At 40.6% G+C, this 17,407-nt stretch overlaps 1 protein-coding gene across 1 annotated transcript in view; it reads left to right on the plus strand.

The window, feature by feature from the left end:
* The first annotated feature begins 2,623 nt into the window (after nucleotides 1-2,623).
* LOC149190357 (myb-related protein 330-like) overlaps nucleotides 2,624-17,407 on the plus strand; it is a 127,532-nt gene continuing 112,748 nt past the window's right edge. The window contains exons 1-2 of the mRNA XM_089410491.1: nucleotides 2,624-2,684; nucleotides 2,818-2,907. Coding sequence (XP_089266617.1) covers nucleotides 2,624-2,684; nucleotides 2,818-2,907 — 151 coding nt within the window. The remainder of the gene's footprint in view (nucleotides 2,685-2,817; nucleotides 2,908-17,407) is intronic.

Here is a 17,407-nt window from a genome sequence, read left to right on the forward strand (position 1 = left end):
CGGTTTTAACCAGACAACACTAGACTCATGAACACTACAGGGTGTTAGGATACAGAGATGCAATTACATCAGGGTATATTGGCTAAAACTCATAGAATGGTAGGGTTCATATTGAGAGGCCATCAAAAGGAAGGTTTATTTGAGGTAGTGCCATGTTCATGGGAACGACTGCTGCCAAACCGCGCTTTCTAATATGGAATACAGTTGTATTGTCCACTTTCCTCATCTGATTAATTTAATGAGTCCAGACAGGTAAACTCATCAATCTTTTAATGTTTAAAGAGTCTAAAAAGGATCGCAAAAAGAACAACTCTTTGCCCTATCTGATTAGTTTAATGAGTCTAGACAGGCAAACTCGTCAATTTTTTCATGTTTTAAGAGTCTGAAAAGTATCGTAAAAAGAACGACTCTATATCTTGTCTGTGTAATTTAAAAAGTCAAGAGAGTCTGAAAATATCATAAAGAAAAACTCCATGGTGGTCCCTTTGTCATAGTTGTTAACCGAGTGCGACAAAAGGTTAATAGTATACCTGGATCAGTTACTTTTCCGTAAGTTAATCTATTGAACCTGGATAAAGAGAAACCTATTTTCAATAGATGTCAACCTCATTTTGTTATGAGTATGAGGCGATAGACTAAACTTGTTTTTCATCGTGAATTTTTAATGAGTCACATGATGACAAACTAAATGCCTTCATCAAAAATTTTAATGAGTCAAATGAAGAAAACTCAAGGTATATTTTTTAGTTTAGTGAGTGAGAAAAAGAGTGGAAAGAACGACTCATCTCTTCTTCATAGTTTTACAAGCTCGAAGGAGGGGAATAAATCGGCGATTTTTCGATTTAAAGCGAGAAATGGTCCCAAAAAATGAAGTGCTCTTGCTGCTACCGTATATTTTTAACGAGCTTGGTAACAAAAACTCAGGATTTTTCGGTTTAAAGAGCGAGAAAAGTACCTAAAATAATGCTTGGGTCATCTTTATCAAGTTTAACGAGCAGAAAGACTAAGCTCGAGATTTTTTCAGTTTAAAGAGTGAGAAAAAAGCACCAAAAAGAATGCTCTTTTGGTCTTTTTTAGTTTATGAGCTAGAAAAAGATCAAAAAAGAGTTGCTCAGAGCATCGTTGTATGGATTTAACGAGCGCAACAATGAAAACTCAGAGATGTTTCTATTTTTTAAAGAGCAATAAAATATCACAAAAAGTGCTCTATTGAGAATTGCATGCAGCTTTTACTGCTTTTCATTCCTAAAAGTACTTTCATCAAAAATGGCAAAAAGTATAAAAAAGCAGCAATTCCTATCATATGGGTTCATGCATGATAAAAAATCATGGAGAATGGACTACTTCCTCTTTAATGATTTTCAGAAAATCATATCTCCAAAATTATATAAGGAGATGCTTGGAGCTTTCACATGCATCATTTTCACTATTTTGAATTTTGTGAGAGCATTCTAGAGCTAAAGAGGAGTAGATTTTCCACAAATCATTGCAGGAGATCCAAGCAACCATTCGAAGTGATGTCAGTCCCAGGTGAAAGCTAAAACCTTTCTCTATGAATTATTTGACCTTTTTTGACAGTTTTATGGGTGGAATTTTGCAGATCTGAGGTGCCCTGAAGCCTTATTTGCGCACTAACGCCCTTCAGATGGTCAGTAGGGAGCGTTAAACACTCTATACGAGTCACTGGTGGGCATTAATCCTCCCTGTGTAGTACTAGGGTAGAATTAGAGCTAAAGGACGCAATTAAAACCCTCATGCATGGATTCCTTAGGTGATTTTGCCCCATTTTAACTGGTTTTAGGATTATTTTGTGTAGGTTTCAAGCCGAAATGACTCACCTATGGAGAGAACGGGCTCATGATAATGAGGAATTGCTGATGTGAAATGATCCAGCATGCATACTTGCATTGTGCCACTGCAGTTTACTTAAGCATGCAAAGTTGGAGCTGATGAAAGGGCAGCAAGATTTACTGAGATGGATTATCTAGCACTAGGATGAACACAAGCAAGTGTTCAGGATTGGAGATTAGGTGTTGGCTATTGACCGGGATGTCATATATTTTTTGACCAGTTTGTTGTGTCATGGGGCACAGACAAACCTCACCGGTGGTAGGCCAGATCCACGATTTACCTCGGAGCTGGTACAAACTTACTGCATCTCTAAGATTGGACTAGTCAGCAATTAGGTTCCCATAGAGAGGATAAGATCCCGTCTATGAGGGTAGTTTTATGGTTGATTGTGTGGTTGTCGGGGTCAAAGAGTCCCCACATTGTGACAAAGGCCCAACTGTTTCTTGTGGTTGAATGTGTCCAACCCCAGATGTTCAATTGGTGTGAATCAGTGCTTCGCTAGTTGAAGGTAGAATTAATAGCATGCAAGATTTGTACCCAACACAGTTTTGGGTACGGTACTATCATAGTCTCATTTTTCATTGAGAGGGTACCTGTCATGTGCCCATGGATGAGCCTAGGTCCCCTTGATCCGAGGGAGCCAAGGTAGGGTCGCTGGTCATCACTCGATCCTCGCAGAGGAGGAGGACTGATCTAGCATTTCTTCGATGAAGACTTCTTCCAGTGGCTTCATAGCTAGATTGTGATTATTGATGACTATGCTTATGAAGGCATGGACTTCACCGACGACCCAGACTTGATGCTACCGCCCAAGACCAACTGGGGTCCTCAAGGTGAGAATAATTTTGACAGTACATTAAGTATTTTTTAGCTTTTGAATGTTTATGTAATATATTTATAGGTGAGATAAGTACTGGCATGAAACTTTTATGCTTAACACAAATGTGGTGCCATTACGACTTGCAGGCAAACCTCACCATGTGCGACGAGGAGGCCAACAACTAGTTGGAGGGGGCGATGCTGACAGTCTCCATGAGGTTCTGAGGAACCTGGAGGGTTTGACCATGGGTGTCCCCCCCTTCCTATGAGGGAGATTCCCACTCATATGTAGTGGCACACAGTTGGTGTACCTGAGCGGTTTCTGGTTCCTCTTTGGAGGGTAGCTAGAGTGGTTTTAGCATTTCTGGAGAAACAGGCTCTTTTTAGCAGGTGTTTTGGTATGAGTATTTGTAGTTGGGCTTTTATAGCCATTTTTTACTTAAAACATCCAAGTTTTGGAATATTTTGATGTAAAAGACTAGATGATGATCCATATATATATATATATAGACATTTTTGGTATTTTAGTGTTGTAAATGTGTTTTTTAAATGTTTTTTGTAACAATTTTTTAACTCAGTAAATGTTTTACTTTTCATGCATGCTTCTATAAGGAATGACACAAATGCCAATCTAATACATAGTTAGCTAATGAATCAGCAACTGTATTTAATTCTCGAGGAACATGTTCATATGTGATTATTTGAAATTGACATTCTAGGAGTCGCACCCTTAGATAATGATGTAACAAGGTTAGATTACAAATGTGATAATGGTTATTCAATTGCATAACGACTAGCTGGGAGTCTAATCTGACCACCAGATTAGAGATGTCCCTTGATGACGCTCCCGTGAGAAGTCAAAGAATGAACATGTACTCAGCAATATTGTTGGTGGCGGTACCAAGAAAGACCCCTTCAGAGCAAAATAGTTCTGACTCGGGTGCATAAATGACCCAAGTAGCTGATGCAATGTGTCGTGTGTGACGACTGGCACCATCAACGTATCTTAAATATGCTAAAGGTAATGACAACATATGCATTGCGAGAAGAATGCATGAGACAAGTACTCCACTAAATAACAAAACAATCCAATCACACCAAAAAGGGAAGCAAACCTTATGAATACATAAAATTACAAAGCATATGCCCAGTGCATTACTAGGCATAATACTTTTTCAGATAGAGCCCATATATGGGCTCCTTGAGTGGGACTCCTTCCTGGTCCTACAATTCATATGCCCTTGAGGGGAGGAGTTTCGTTACAACATCGAGACCTAGCCTTTTGGGTTGAAGTGTGCATGCCTCCAAGAGGTCATATTTTGGATGATAGAGCAACAGAAGGTCACCCTCTTGGTAAGGAGGAAACTTAAGCTCATTTGCAAATAGGGATTGTACCTGGTGCTTATGAGCCTCGAGTGCCAAGTTGGCCTCTCGATGGGTTTTACCCATCTGTTTAAGGTATTGTAAGCATTCTTCTTCGGCCGTAGTGTCGAGCATGGGTTCAACGGCTACTTCTAGGGAAGGGATTGGCCACCCATTTTGTTTTGTTTCGTTGTAAAATTGGATCTCATGCATGACAAACGATGGATTAAAGTTAGGAATTTCCTCATGAGACCAAACAAATTCATCGTGGAATTCCTCATATAGGCAGGTGGAGCTCACAGTTTCCTTAGGGCTGTAATCTGCTCGCATCTGGATGCTTTCCATGATGCCTGTCATGACCTAAATATATATGGGCAATGTTCTGGAAGTGTTGCCCATGATTCCTTCCACATCCAAATTTTGAATGATCTTGTAAGGTGAGGAAACAATTTCTGGTATGCCAGGGGACAGGTTTTGAAAAGGCATCATGTCTGAATCAAATATCGGGACACAATGGTGCCAATCCTCCCAATGTTTCTCTCCAAAACTCATGATTTCTTGAATATCTTCGTTCGTAGGAAGGAGTTGATTGGATGGATCTAAAGGAGGAGTAGTTATTGGAAGGGTTGTGGTACCGTCGGTCATAACCAACATGACTAGAGGTGCAGATTGAATGGCTTGGTGGTCCAATTCAACTGGTGACAACGGCATTTGGTCTCCGAATGTGTCAAGGGCTGAAGGAGCTAGTAGGATCCATGGATCATTTAGTTCATGAGGAATAGATGAAAGCATGTTGACCTTCTCTGAAACCTTGGTTGGCTAAAGAGGAAAACAACCCATGAGGGAAGAAGCCTTCAGTAGACCAGTACCTAAACTGACATAAGAGTCAGTTCCACTTCTTACTAGGGGTATGGAGCCACTTGGTAATGGTGAATAATCGGGGGTGCAAAAAGACAACTGATCTACTGTAACCACATTTCCATCCAATGGAAATAGGATGATGTGAAAGACAATAGATACGACGACCATCATGGCATATATCCAACTGTGACCCAGCAAGAGATTATAGTCGAGTCTTTTGTCCATGACTTCTATGTCCACCGTTACACTTTTCCCATACAAAGTGATGGGGAAATTGGCTAGGTACCCTTTTGGGATAAAGGTGTGGTCATCGAAAGCTTTCAAGGAGTTCGAAGGCAGGGTTAGGGTTGGAGAACCTAGGGTGAGCCAACATGAAGCCAACATGACGCAGATAGAAGCACCTTTGTTGATGAAATTTTTGTGTATACCTTTACCTTTCGAAGTGATATGCACCTGGAATGCAAGCTGGTGAGAAAGGGGAGGTTTACACTTGTCCATGTCAAAAAGTAGCAAGCATGGAATCCATTAGGTCAATACCTCCAATAGTTGAAAGCAAAGCTTTCCATTATGTTGGGCATGTTTGCAATACTTCAAGCGCCGACATAGCCGACGGTACTTGCGCCAAATCCTCTATGATGTTGTAGTGTTGGGCAGCACGTGTAGATGTATTTTGTGTTGTGGGTCGAAGTGCCCCTTTTTGAGGTCTAATTACAAAGTCCTCAACCAGCCTTTCAATATGAAAATTGTTGAGCAGCGATGGGTTTTGACCTGAGGATGGTTCTACTACCGAACCGACATGAGCTCCATAATATATGGCTCTTGTGGCGAGTCCTACCATTTCAAATGTGTAAATGGTAGAAGATCCTTCACTAATTGAAGGATGTTGCAAACCATCGTTGCCCCCTTGTAGGGGTTGTGGTTGGTTGGCAATAAGATTTTGCTGCTGTTGAGTAGGAAAAGGATTTCGAAGGATAGCAGATGCCTTACCAGAATCCCTTTTAGCAAGGTAGTCTATGCATTCCTAAAGCCGTAGACAACGCCAAGTCGTGTGGTCTTCAGCACAGAGTTTACATGGACATCTGCTGGCTTTATCATTTTCCTCATTAGTAGGCGCAGCAACCTTTTGCTTTGAGTTGGGATGTTTGAGTGACTGCTCTTCAGAAGGAGCAATCTTTTTCTTTTTCTTCTTGTCCTTGCCACTGGATTTTTGCGTAGACTACATAGAGTTTATCACAGTGGTAGGAAGAGTAGTCATATTGGTAGAGGGGTCCACTGCCAACATGGCAATGGAACCATTGAGTTGTTTTATAGCAACCCTAAAGGTTGCATCGACAATCCCTTCGGCGTGCACTCTGGGGTGCTAAGTGGCAGAAGCATTGGGGTTCCTAGGAGCATTGGGGATTATGTCGTAAATAGTGCCAGATTATGAATATATCAAATCTGAGTACTGGGCACGACGCATGGATTGGTCTTCTGTGACCGCACCACCTAGAGCGACATCTCTAACGATTTGCAGGAGTAAGGACTTGCAGAACCAGTCCGTTAAGAGAAAGTATGGGATAGGAGCTTTTACTAACCTCTGCCTACATCTCTATTCATGAATATGATCGGAGATGTGGGTGGCATTATCCTGACGAAATGAAGTGAGGAGCTCTATCCAAGTCTCATAATGGATTGGTAACTAGAAGTGCTTTAGGAATTCCATCACTAAAGTGTCAAAGGTGTTTACTGACGCACGTGGTAACTCAATATACCATTTTGTTGCATTACCAGTGAGGGTGCGGGTTAAGAGATGTAATCGGACACTATCATCCACCATAGAGTTTGAAACACACCAGAGATGGTAGGTGGTGATGTGGGTGTCCGGATCCTCCCCTTGTTTTCCATCAAACTTTGGAATGTCTGTTGGTATTTTATGCGGAATCAACGACCATTGTAAGTTGTGGTAGATGGGTTCGTTTTTCAGCTTGTATAAGTTGGGTATATCCAACGTTGCCAAGAAAGGCAAAGAGTTAGGTGCCCCCAACATAGACCATGGTGATGGCAGATGATGTGAGGAGCTTTGCGCTCCTCCCATCATTTGGTTCCCCATATTGTACATGGGTTGTGTGGTGTAGAAGTTGCTTTGCGGTATGGTGTTGTATAGTGGATTTCCATGAGGATTTTGATATTGGGGTATGAAATTGCCCCCAATATAAGTGGTTCCCCCTTGAATCATTCGAGTATGTGAGTAAGGTGCCCCCATGGACTAGTTGGGAACCACTTGTGGATTCCCGCTCAACACAGAACTGACCATTTGGCCTTGATTGATAGAGGGGACACTCATGTCAATCAGCGATTGACCATGCATGCCTGAGAACGGAAGGGGAACTGTTACATTCCCTATCGGCATGTGCATATTGGGAACCCCCCCAGGTGTCTGAGTCTGGGGGTTTGAACTATACATTGGCAGCCAACCATATTGTTGGTGAACGGGAACCGATCCCATAGTGTCGCATTAAGTGTTATAAGGAGCACTATATGTTGCACTTGTCGAAGGTATGTAGTGTGGCACCATAGGGGTGGAACCTAGCATCTGCTGGGTTTCACTCATAGAGGGTGTCGTGTGAGTGCTTGTACCTAAGACAAACGGGATAGCGAGATTCGCCATTACTGGTGTTGTGGAGATTGTCGATTGGGGAAGTGGTGGAGGATCGAAAGTGTCCACAAAGTTCTACAACCCATTAGTCATCGACTAGATAGATGGAAATGTTCCAACTAGCGAAGCAGGAAGTACAGGTACTAAGGGAGCCAAGATAGGTTCCGACAGATTTGTGAGCGAAGTGTTAAAGGAATGAAGTAATCCTTTGATAAAGAAATCCTCCGGAAAACTTGAATTGTTAGTAGTCCAAACAGATCCCATGTAAGATCTAGGAGACTGATCCCCTGAAGATGGAGAATCTGGTTCAGTGGAACTCAGCGGATCCTCCACAATGAGTGGAGGAAGTCCTAACGATCATCTAGAGTGACAACGAGGGCTAGATGTAGCCATGGTGATCGTTAATTTTATCAATAAATTTTTATTGTGATGTTCGTTAAAGTCTCAAAAATGATATCATTCAGGTACCTAATATAAAAAATAAACTAAGTCTATCAATCAACAAACAGAGGGAAAATACCTCGTTTGATAAGCACCAATCACCGGAGATGAAACCTAGTATCTCAATGAATAACAGAGAAGGATGGCCAGATGTACAGTTACGATTACTTTAGAGCTTCACTCAAACCTCAGATTAAGGGGCCAAGTACTCTTGTAAAGACAAGCACCCTCCCAAAAACTGAAGACAAAGTAGGTCCATCTGTGTTAGGTACCAGGACAGCCCGTCCCAGTCACCTTGTGTAAGTTCCTATAAGTTTGGCCACTAGAGATACCTCAAATCATAGACATCACTGGGGGGGGACATAGTCATAGATAGCATGTTGTGTCGGCAAGATACTTGAATCCCTGACTCAATTCCAAAATCCCCGAAGGGACCCCCAGTACACAGAATGCCCAAAGGATTTGTAAGAGAAGGTGGGCTACCTTCAATTACAGTCCGATGTTGTCTCGTATTTTTCTTCGTTGTTAGTCGAGTGGTCCCAGTAATATGAGTGCAGAAGGAATTTTTCACTCGTTAATGACACTAGTTTTGGTTTTCAACCTTGGGTAGTTCACTCACATGCTTATCCCAAGATCCTAGCCTAGCTAATGTTGGTTTTCTCAAAAGAGCAACTGATTGATTTCAATGTAAATTTTATGTGTACTTGATTATTTGTCTTCGGTAGGGGTGTTGGCGTATGAAATATGGTGAGACTCTTGACTCAATAAATCATGCAGAAACAATGCTTTGAAAAATAAAAAATCAATTTAATGCAAACAAGCTTTATTCTACATATTCATATTTTTCACATATTCATAGTTTCGTCTGTGCATCTATAGTCTTTCAACACATGCATAACCAAAAGATTCTTTTCCAATATTTCCTAACAACTACTGAAAACCAAAATGAAGCAACTCACAACTATTTAAACAGAAGGATGAATACAAAATATCAGTCTTTCTTTCAAAAAAAATGTTTTTTAAGAGAGAAAAAACAAATTTTTTTCCTAAAAATAAATTTCTAGAACACCAATTTTGCTGACATAATATAGTTACAGATCTTATTTCAGCCCATGAGAAGCTTTTCCATCCCTTTTGGTCCACAGATACTACTAGAAATCAAGATAAAGGGAGACTAATGCTCTGTAACAGTGGTTACAGAGAGTTAGTAGGGTCACTAACGCTCCCTGTACACAGGCACAGTGCTTTATAAAGCTCTGTGTAGCCTGGTAACCTGCGTTAGTGTGGGAAATCTTGCACAACAAGGGTTTCCAAGATCAGTTTCTGAGATGAATGTATACTAGTAGGATGTAGCAAGATATTTGGTGGATCAGAAAAAGGATTGCTGAAGAATAGGGAGCTCTTAGAAGGAAGAGAGAACAGAGAAGAGTCTGGGTAAACTGGGAACTAGATGTATAGTCCCCAGCGGAGTTGCCAATTCTGCTATGGGGTAAAATGCATGGTGTATGGAGAATGAAAACTACCCTCAAAGGCCTTCTCAGGACCTTCGACAGATTGTAAGATTATCTGCAGAAGCTACCAAGTTATACACATGTTCATCTATCAAATATAAGTTAACAAAGTATGGAAAGAGGATTACCTCAAGTCTCCTTCTAGATTTGTTTGGAGATCGCTATGCAGCCAAGAAGAAATCCTTCAAAGCCGGCTCCAAATAAATTACTGCACAAAGGAAAGGTAAACACAATCATAGCATACAATATTGAAAAGTAATATAAGAATGCACAATGAACATCTATTTGCATACAACTAAACCACTCATCTAAACAAGTATCGAAATGAACAACTCAATGAACTATGTTACTGACACTATGGAGTAGGGAACACAACTGCAGTTCTGTATTTATAATGGAAGAGTGATTACAACCATCCGTTGTATGAGTCTTCCCTTACCCCTTCTTCTTCTCTCTCTCTCTTTCAGCTCACTTCTTCAAGTGTATGACAATTCACAACAGCTTAGTGGGCTATCCTTTCAAATGCTCTGACCTTTTTCACAATAACCCTCACCTTGCTTATATATCAATCGAGTTAGGTTACCAAGCTCCTCCTAGAGTTCACTAGGGCAAAAGAAATGAACTTGCTCCACTTTTCAGCTCTTTCCCATTTTCCTTCTTTTCTTAGATTACAAATCCTCCAAATATCTTGATTTTGGATGTTTCCTTGCTTTTCTTGAGAAAATTTAGGGATAAATATCTAGATATTTGTGAGTCAATTCATTGGCTTGACCCATTAAACTTCCCTTAGTTTCACTAACGCTGCCCCTTCACTAGTAACATGAGTTAGTGGGGTCACTAACGCTCCCTTAGGCTTGGTAACAGGCTTTATAAAGCAGGTTTTTAGTGTGCAACCAGCATTAGTGTGGAATCAAGGCCTGCAATTGTGGACTTTTCTTTAGTCATCATGTCTTTCACCTCTGAGTTGATGAGGAGGTCATTTTGTTATATAACAATTCTCTGTAACAACAACCATCAAACTAGATGTATCAGAAAGATGTTTTATGAAGGCATCTTTAGACGTTGGACAATGGTATAACTTCAGATGGTGTCCGTTCACCAGGAAGGAAGTATGATTTTCATCTACTGCAACCAATCTGATAGTGCCATTGGTGAATACAGCATCCACTTCATAAGGTCCCATCCAATGAGTGCAAAGATTTCCTTTAAAATATTTGAACCGGGAGTCATATAACAATGCCTAGTCCCCTGTATGAAACACCTTATTCTTGATAAATTTATCGTGCCATTTCATTCTCTGCTATTGGATAGCAATAGTTCTCTGGATAGCTTCTAAACCAATCTTGTTTAGCTCATTGAGTTGTTCTAGCTAGTGTTTCTGGGCCTCCGATAAGTCCAATCCTACTTCCAAAGCTGTTATGAACATATTGATCTTGAATTCAACCATAAACAAGGGAGATTTCTCGTAGACTAGCTCAAATGGGGAAAACCCAGTTGTATTTCGCCATGTTGTCCTATACGCCCAAAGAGCTTCTGGGAGTTTCTGTGACCAATCCCGGTGATGACTTGCTACAGTGTTTGTTAAGATATTCTCCAACACCTTGTTTGTAATTTCTACCTATCCATTTGCTTGGGAATGGTAAGGAGTTTTCACTCTGTGTTTGATCCCATATTTCTGCATAAGCTTCTCTATCATGTGGGATGTGAGCTGTGCTCCTCCATACGAAACTATTTCTCTCGGGGTACCATATCGGGCAAAAATCTCTTCAAAAAGGAAATCTGCCACCACCTGTTTTGTTGCCTTCGCAACCGCTCTGGCTTCCACCCACTTAGTCACATAATCAGTATAGACCAGAATGTGAACCTTGTGATAGGAGGGTGGGTTGATGGGTCCAACAAAATTGATGGCCCATTTATCAAAAGGTTCCAGGACTATCTGGGGTTGTAATGGCATTTCATCTGATTTCCCAGGTTGTCCCATACATTGATAGCTGTCACATCTTTGGACATAATCTCTAGCATCTCAAAAGATAGAAGGCCAGTAGTATCCCATTTGCAGCACCTTGTGGCCTATTCTTTTATCTGCAAAATTTACTCCACACGGCCCACTATGGGTGGCCTTCAATATCTCATAGATATCATCCTCTGATACACAACGCCGAATTTGTTGATCCATCCCCGTATGAAAGAGGTATCCTGCCATCCATGAATATTAGGTACTATGATGAATAATTTTCCATTGGTCCTTGTATGACAAATGATGAGGTACTTTTCCTGTAGCAAGATAGTTAGCAATATCTGCATACCACAGAGTGTTGGCGGAAATTGCAAAAAGATATTCATCCGGAAAGCTATCTTTGATAGGTGTACCTTCGATATTGTTTTATAATCTAGATAGAAAATTTGAAATCATGTTTTCCTTTCCTGGTTTATCTACTATGGTAATATCAAATTCTTGAAGTAACAAAAGCCATCTTGTAATATGACTAGGAGTAATGGGTTTATTCATTAGATACCTGATGGCTGCATGATCCAAAGGTGGGGTAACCAGTGATATAGTGCCAAAACTTGTTGATGGCGTAGATGACAACGAGGAATTCTTTTTCAATCACTGTGTAGTTTAACTTGGCAGAGGCTAAGTTCTTGTTAACATAGTGAACTGCATATGGTACCTTATCCACCTGTTGTCCTAAAACTGCCCCAATTGTTGTTTGGGAGCATCAGCATGAATATGGAATGGTAATGCCTAGTCTGGCCCTCTAAGGATTGGAGCACTACAGACCAATTTCTTGATCTTCACAAAGGTTGCATCATAGTCATCTATCCACACAAAGTTTGCATCTTTTGTCAGTAATTGAAAAAGCAGATGTGTTGTTTTAGCAAAATGTTCTATAAAGCGCCTGTAATAACCAGCACAATGATAAAGCTACATACCTGAGTGGGTGTTCTGGGTATTGGAAAGTGTTGTATTACCTTTATCTTGTCTGGATCCATCTGGATTCCTGTAGCTGAAAGAAAGTGTCCCAGGACTATTCCTTCATTCATCATCATACGACATTTTTCCATACTTCAGGAGATATGCACCTGCTTTCATCTTTCAAGAACTTTTTCTAGCTTTCCCAATGCTTCTTCAAATGAATCTCCATATGCTGTGAAATCATCCAAGTATATTTCAATGCTATCATCCATCAGATCAGAGAAAATCCCCAAAATTGCCCTTTGAAATGTTGTGGGTCCATTACAGAGACCAAATGGGAGGAATTTGTATGCAAATGTTCCCCAAGGGCATGTAAATGTGGTCTTATCCTGATCTTCAGGAGATATCTGGATCTGTTTGTACCCACTAAACCCGTCCAGGAAGGAAAAAAAACTTCTTCCCTGCTAATGTACCCAAGACTTGGTCAATGAATGGTAATGGAAAATGGTCTTCCTTGTTTAATTCTCTATAGTCCATACATATTCGCCATTTATCGTTTTTCTTAAGAACCATTACCAATGAGGAAACCCATTGGCTATCTAAAATGGGGTAGATAAATCCCACATCCAATAGCTTTTGGAGTTCTTCCTTAATAATGTTTTTTGGGGCCGGGTTCATTCTTCTCTGGGGTTGCCTTACAGGACGAACGTCCTCCTTAATGTATATGTGATGAGTGCACAAATTAGAAGGAATTCCCTTCATATCTGAGTAGTCCCAAGTGAAGGCTTCCTTGTGTTTCCGAAGAACATGCAGAAGTTGTTTTTTTTGGGTATCTGACAGTTTTGGATTGATATTCAAGGTTTTTCCTGGTTCTATTTCCATGGAAACACTGTCATGGGGAGTGGCTATAGATAGCTTCTCGAATCCATCTACTACCTCAATAATTTCCTGAGTCTCATAGCTCAAGACAGACTCCAGGATTTATTGATTCAAATCTGAAACAGAACAAGGGTCACTGATAAAGGTAGTAATTGCATCATCTTCTGTCTCATCTTTCAACTGGAGGTCCTGCCTAATAGTGAAACTGGTCTTATCTCCTTGTTTTTTGATTCAGACTCTTTCTTATGTACAAATTTCTTATGGCCTACTGGTTTTGCTGATGGTTTAGGTTCTGATGGTGGATATAACACTAGATTCTTAGTGTTTTTCCCATTTTAGATGATCATATGCCCATACCAACACCCAATATAAGCATCTGCGTTTTACAACCACGGTCTTCCCAGGATTAATGGATGGCCTCCAGCTGGAGATTGCATTTGGAGTACTAGGAAGTCCACAGGGTAGTGCCATGAATCCACTGAAATTGTGATATCTTATAATTTCCCTACTAGTTTAACTGTAGATCAATCTGCCAATTCTAACACCATAGGTGTATGTTTCAAATTATGAAGTCCTAATGCATGCATGGTTTCAGTAGTGATGACATTTATGGTAGTGCCAAAATCTACCAGTACATTTGGAATTTCTACCCCATTAATGTGCATGGTCAAAATTGGGTTCCTGGGATCCCCATACTTTAAAGACATGGACCTTCCCATCATGAAATCTGATAGTTTCCCCATTACATGAATGGTGACCAGATCTCTCGATTTCTTTTTAGGCTTCTTAGCACAATATTCCCTAAGAGTTTTCGCGTATATAAGTACATCTTTCATGGCTTGCAACAAGGGAATCTTGAAAAATAAATTCTGTAGCTCCCCTAACAAGTCAAACTCAGTTTGAGGGGTTGGTTTACTCACAGCCAACCTTTATGGATAAGGCAGTTTAGCTTGGGGTTTCTCTATAGCTAATGGTTGAGGAGGTGTATGATTTTTGTTAGCTCGGTTTGGTTCCTCTCCAACCATTTCTCGTTCCTTCTCCTCATTGTCAATATGCTCAATGATAACTGGTGAGGGTTGAGCGCCTACGGGCTGCACAGATCATATTTCTCCAAGAAAATAGTTCTCATTGATTTCCACGTGGTGATAGACCTTCCCCCAAGACCCATAAACCACTGCAGGGTTGTCCCTTTTAGTGTAGTAGGGAAAATTTTTAATTTCTGAGCATTCGTTATGTAATCATACCCTTGGCACACAATGTCAAATTCAAATAAAAACATGTCAGGGTCCTCTGAAGTAAGCCCATGGAAACTGGGTAAAGCTTTTAAAGGGATGGGCTTTGTTGGTGCACCAGTCCCCAAATCCCCAATTGGGAAGTCAATAGTAGAGGCTGTAGGTGCCATGAATATCCTCCAATACTCACTAGGGATTTTAGCTAACTCCACAAGAAGGATTTTCATCATAGGGGTTCGATTTGTCTTAATAGCGCTTCCTCTATCCTTTGGTGATAAAAAAAATTCTACAATCTCTTCCCCCCTATCATCATGGCTGGACCCTTCGAATCTTCTCTCTACAATTTCTTCTTCCCTACTGGGATGGACAGTTCCTCCGGATGCTTTACTTGTAACTCCTTCTTCTTTGGTTGCAAGCAACAGGATTATTTTAGCAGGCGTACTGTTGCTTGTCTCTCTGACTACTAGAAGGGTATACTATATTGAACGGCAAGGGTACTATGAACAGCACTGGTTGATCTACAGATTGTCCCTCTGATTTTGTTTGTGCACCTGGCCTCACAGATACACAGGAAGATGCCTGTGGCTCAGCTTTTGCAATGATTTGCTAGATGTAGGTGTTCCTTCCCAAATCCTGTCTTCCTTTCTTTGGGGCTCTCCCTCTACCCCTTTTATTTGGCTCTCTATTCATATAAGTTGGTGTGGCAATAGAAAGCAAACCACTATGCTCAAATCCTGGAGTAGGGTGTCAAAAGACCATTCCCTTCCCAGGATGAGAGGTTGCTTTGAAGAGAGGGTTGTTCACAACAAAAAAGAAAAGAAAAGAATACAGGAACCTTGGGTTTAGGACCTAGAGCAGGGCGTCAAAGGACTCCTCCCTCCCCAGGAACAAGACCTTAATTAAGAAATAACACACACATGATAAAACCTTAATACTTCAAGACATGAAGTAGGGTTTCATAGGACCCTTGCCTCCTCAGGGCAAGAGATTGGGTTTCTCGAAAGCAAAAAAAAAATGCTAGAAAAATCTAGGCTTAAAGCCTAAAGCAGGGTGTTAAAGGCTCCTCCCTCCCCAGGGCAAGAGATTGGCCCTACTAAATAAAAAAACAATAAAAATTCAAAATAAGTAAATACCTGCACTCATGACCTGGAGCAGAGTGAGAAAGCTTGTTCTCTCCCCAGGATGAGAGATTGACCCTCTACTTAACACAGATCGTGTCTTGCACCTCGTTAGCCTCCTCGGCAATAGCGCCAAAATGTTGGTGTCAGTGTATGAATAAATTATCCACTCCTTTTCCTACATTAATGTATCAATCTAGGTGTGTATTCTTTTCAAGGCAACACGCAAGGTATATGCAGGGGCAAGGTTACGATCTGCCCTCAACCAAGGGTTCATGATTGACAATCAAAACATTGCTGAGATAGAAGTAAAACTCAACTGTAGAATGTAAAAAGGTATTCACAGTTATCTAAGAGATCTGTAGCAGCAATAAGAAATAAACACAACAAATAGAAAATATACACAACACAAGGAAACATGCAGCACCTGATCAGAAGAGCGGGCCCAGCTCTCTGATCAGGGCTGCATTACTCACGACGAATGATAGATCAGCAAAAAGGGTTATATCTTATTAATCTCAACACTGCTGTTACAATATCATCCATCATCCCCTTGATATAGGAATGACCCGTCTTTTATACAATAAAAAGGAGAATAATTCTCCCCGAAACCTGGAAACTGTATGCCCAAAGATATACATCAGTTGTATCACAGCACTAGAGCTGAGAGAACCAAGAACAGTATTGGTCAAAAATAGGTTAAGAGTAGCTGCAATCAGTTATGATGTTTTTTCGTGGTTGATTAGCTGCTGTGAATCGCGGAACTGCTGCGATATGCTGCGTGGTCAACACCTATAGTCCATAATCTGTGGTCATCACAAATTTTAGTGATTTGTATAGGTAGAAACCTTCATGGCTATACTTCATTAATTAAATATGCCAAGAGATGATAAAGGGGAATTACCTCATAATGTTACACAGTAAATATATGCGAATGAATGCAAAAAGGGTGAAAAGAGGAGCGGAAACGCAGGGGAAAGATAGGCCAATTTGGTGCCCAACAGTTTTGACATGAAACGCCTATCTAAAATAATTTAGCTCAAAACTTTGATTGTTGTTCACTTTGGCAATGACAACATGCCCCCACTACAACCCCATATCAGTCATACTTCGCAACTTATAAGTGAGGTGGAATCTAGTTCCAGTAAGTATACATCTCCTATTATATTTGAATGGATTAGAATCCAATATCCTGGACTTTGGGAAGCTAAAAATGAACAATACCACCAATTAGCCTTATTCAAAAACAACCAGAAGATTCCCAAAGCACACCCAATTCCATTTAATGTTGCTACCCAATCCTTTTGGTTACCAACCCAAGTTAAAACAACCTTTCGAGAGAAGGTTTCAGAGATGGTCCAAAACCATCCTGCAATCTCTTCAACAGAGCTTATTACAAAACATCAAGGTCAGTACCAGCAGTGTCTAGCCTACAATCAACTGATACAAAATCTTAGTACTACCACTAAGATAGAAAGACCTCACATTCTCATGCTCACTCTGCTACCCTGAGAAGAAACAACTAAAAATATGAAATTTAGCACGAGAGAAGAATCCTACACTCCAGGAAGGAACCTTCCTTATATATCTTTCTGATAGTTTCATGATGATGGTCAAAAGAAAAGGGAATTCATCCCTTACTCCATAGTACCACCAGCCACTACGTCTAGTACTAACATTGTACAGATTATCTATGCAAATCTCCAACTCAACCTTGAGTCGAAGAACATTGATGATTTGCACAATGACATCCTTAAGGTTAAACAAGTAGTCTCTGA

This window comes from Pinus tabuliformis, chromosome 3_1 (assembly GCF_031772625.1).
Source record: "Pinus tabuliformis cultivar Carrire ecotype Pingquan chromosome 3_1, CPIR1, whole genome shotgun sequence".
NCBI classification, from domain to species: Eukaryota; Viridiplantae; Streptophyta; class Pinopsida; order Pinales; family Pinaceae; genus Pinus; species Pinus tabuliformis.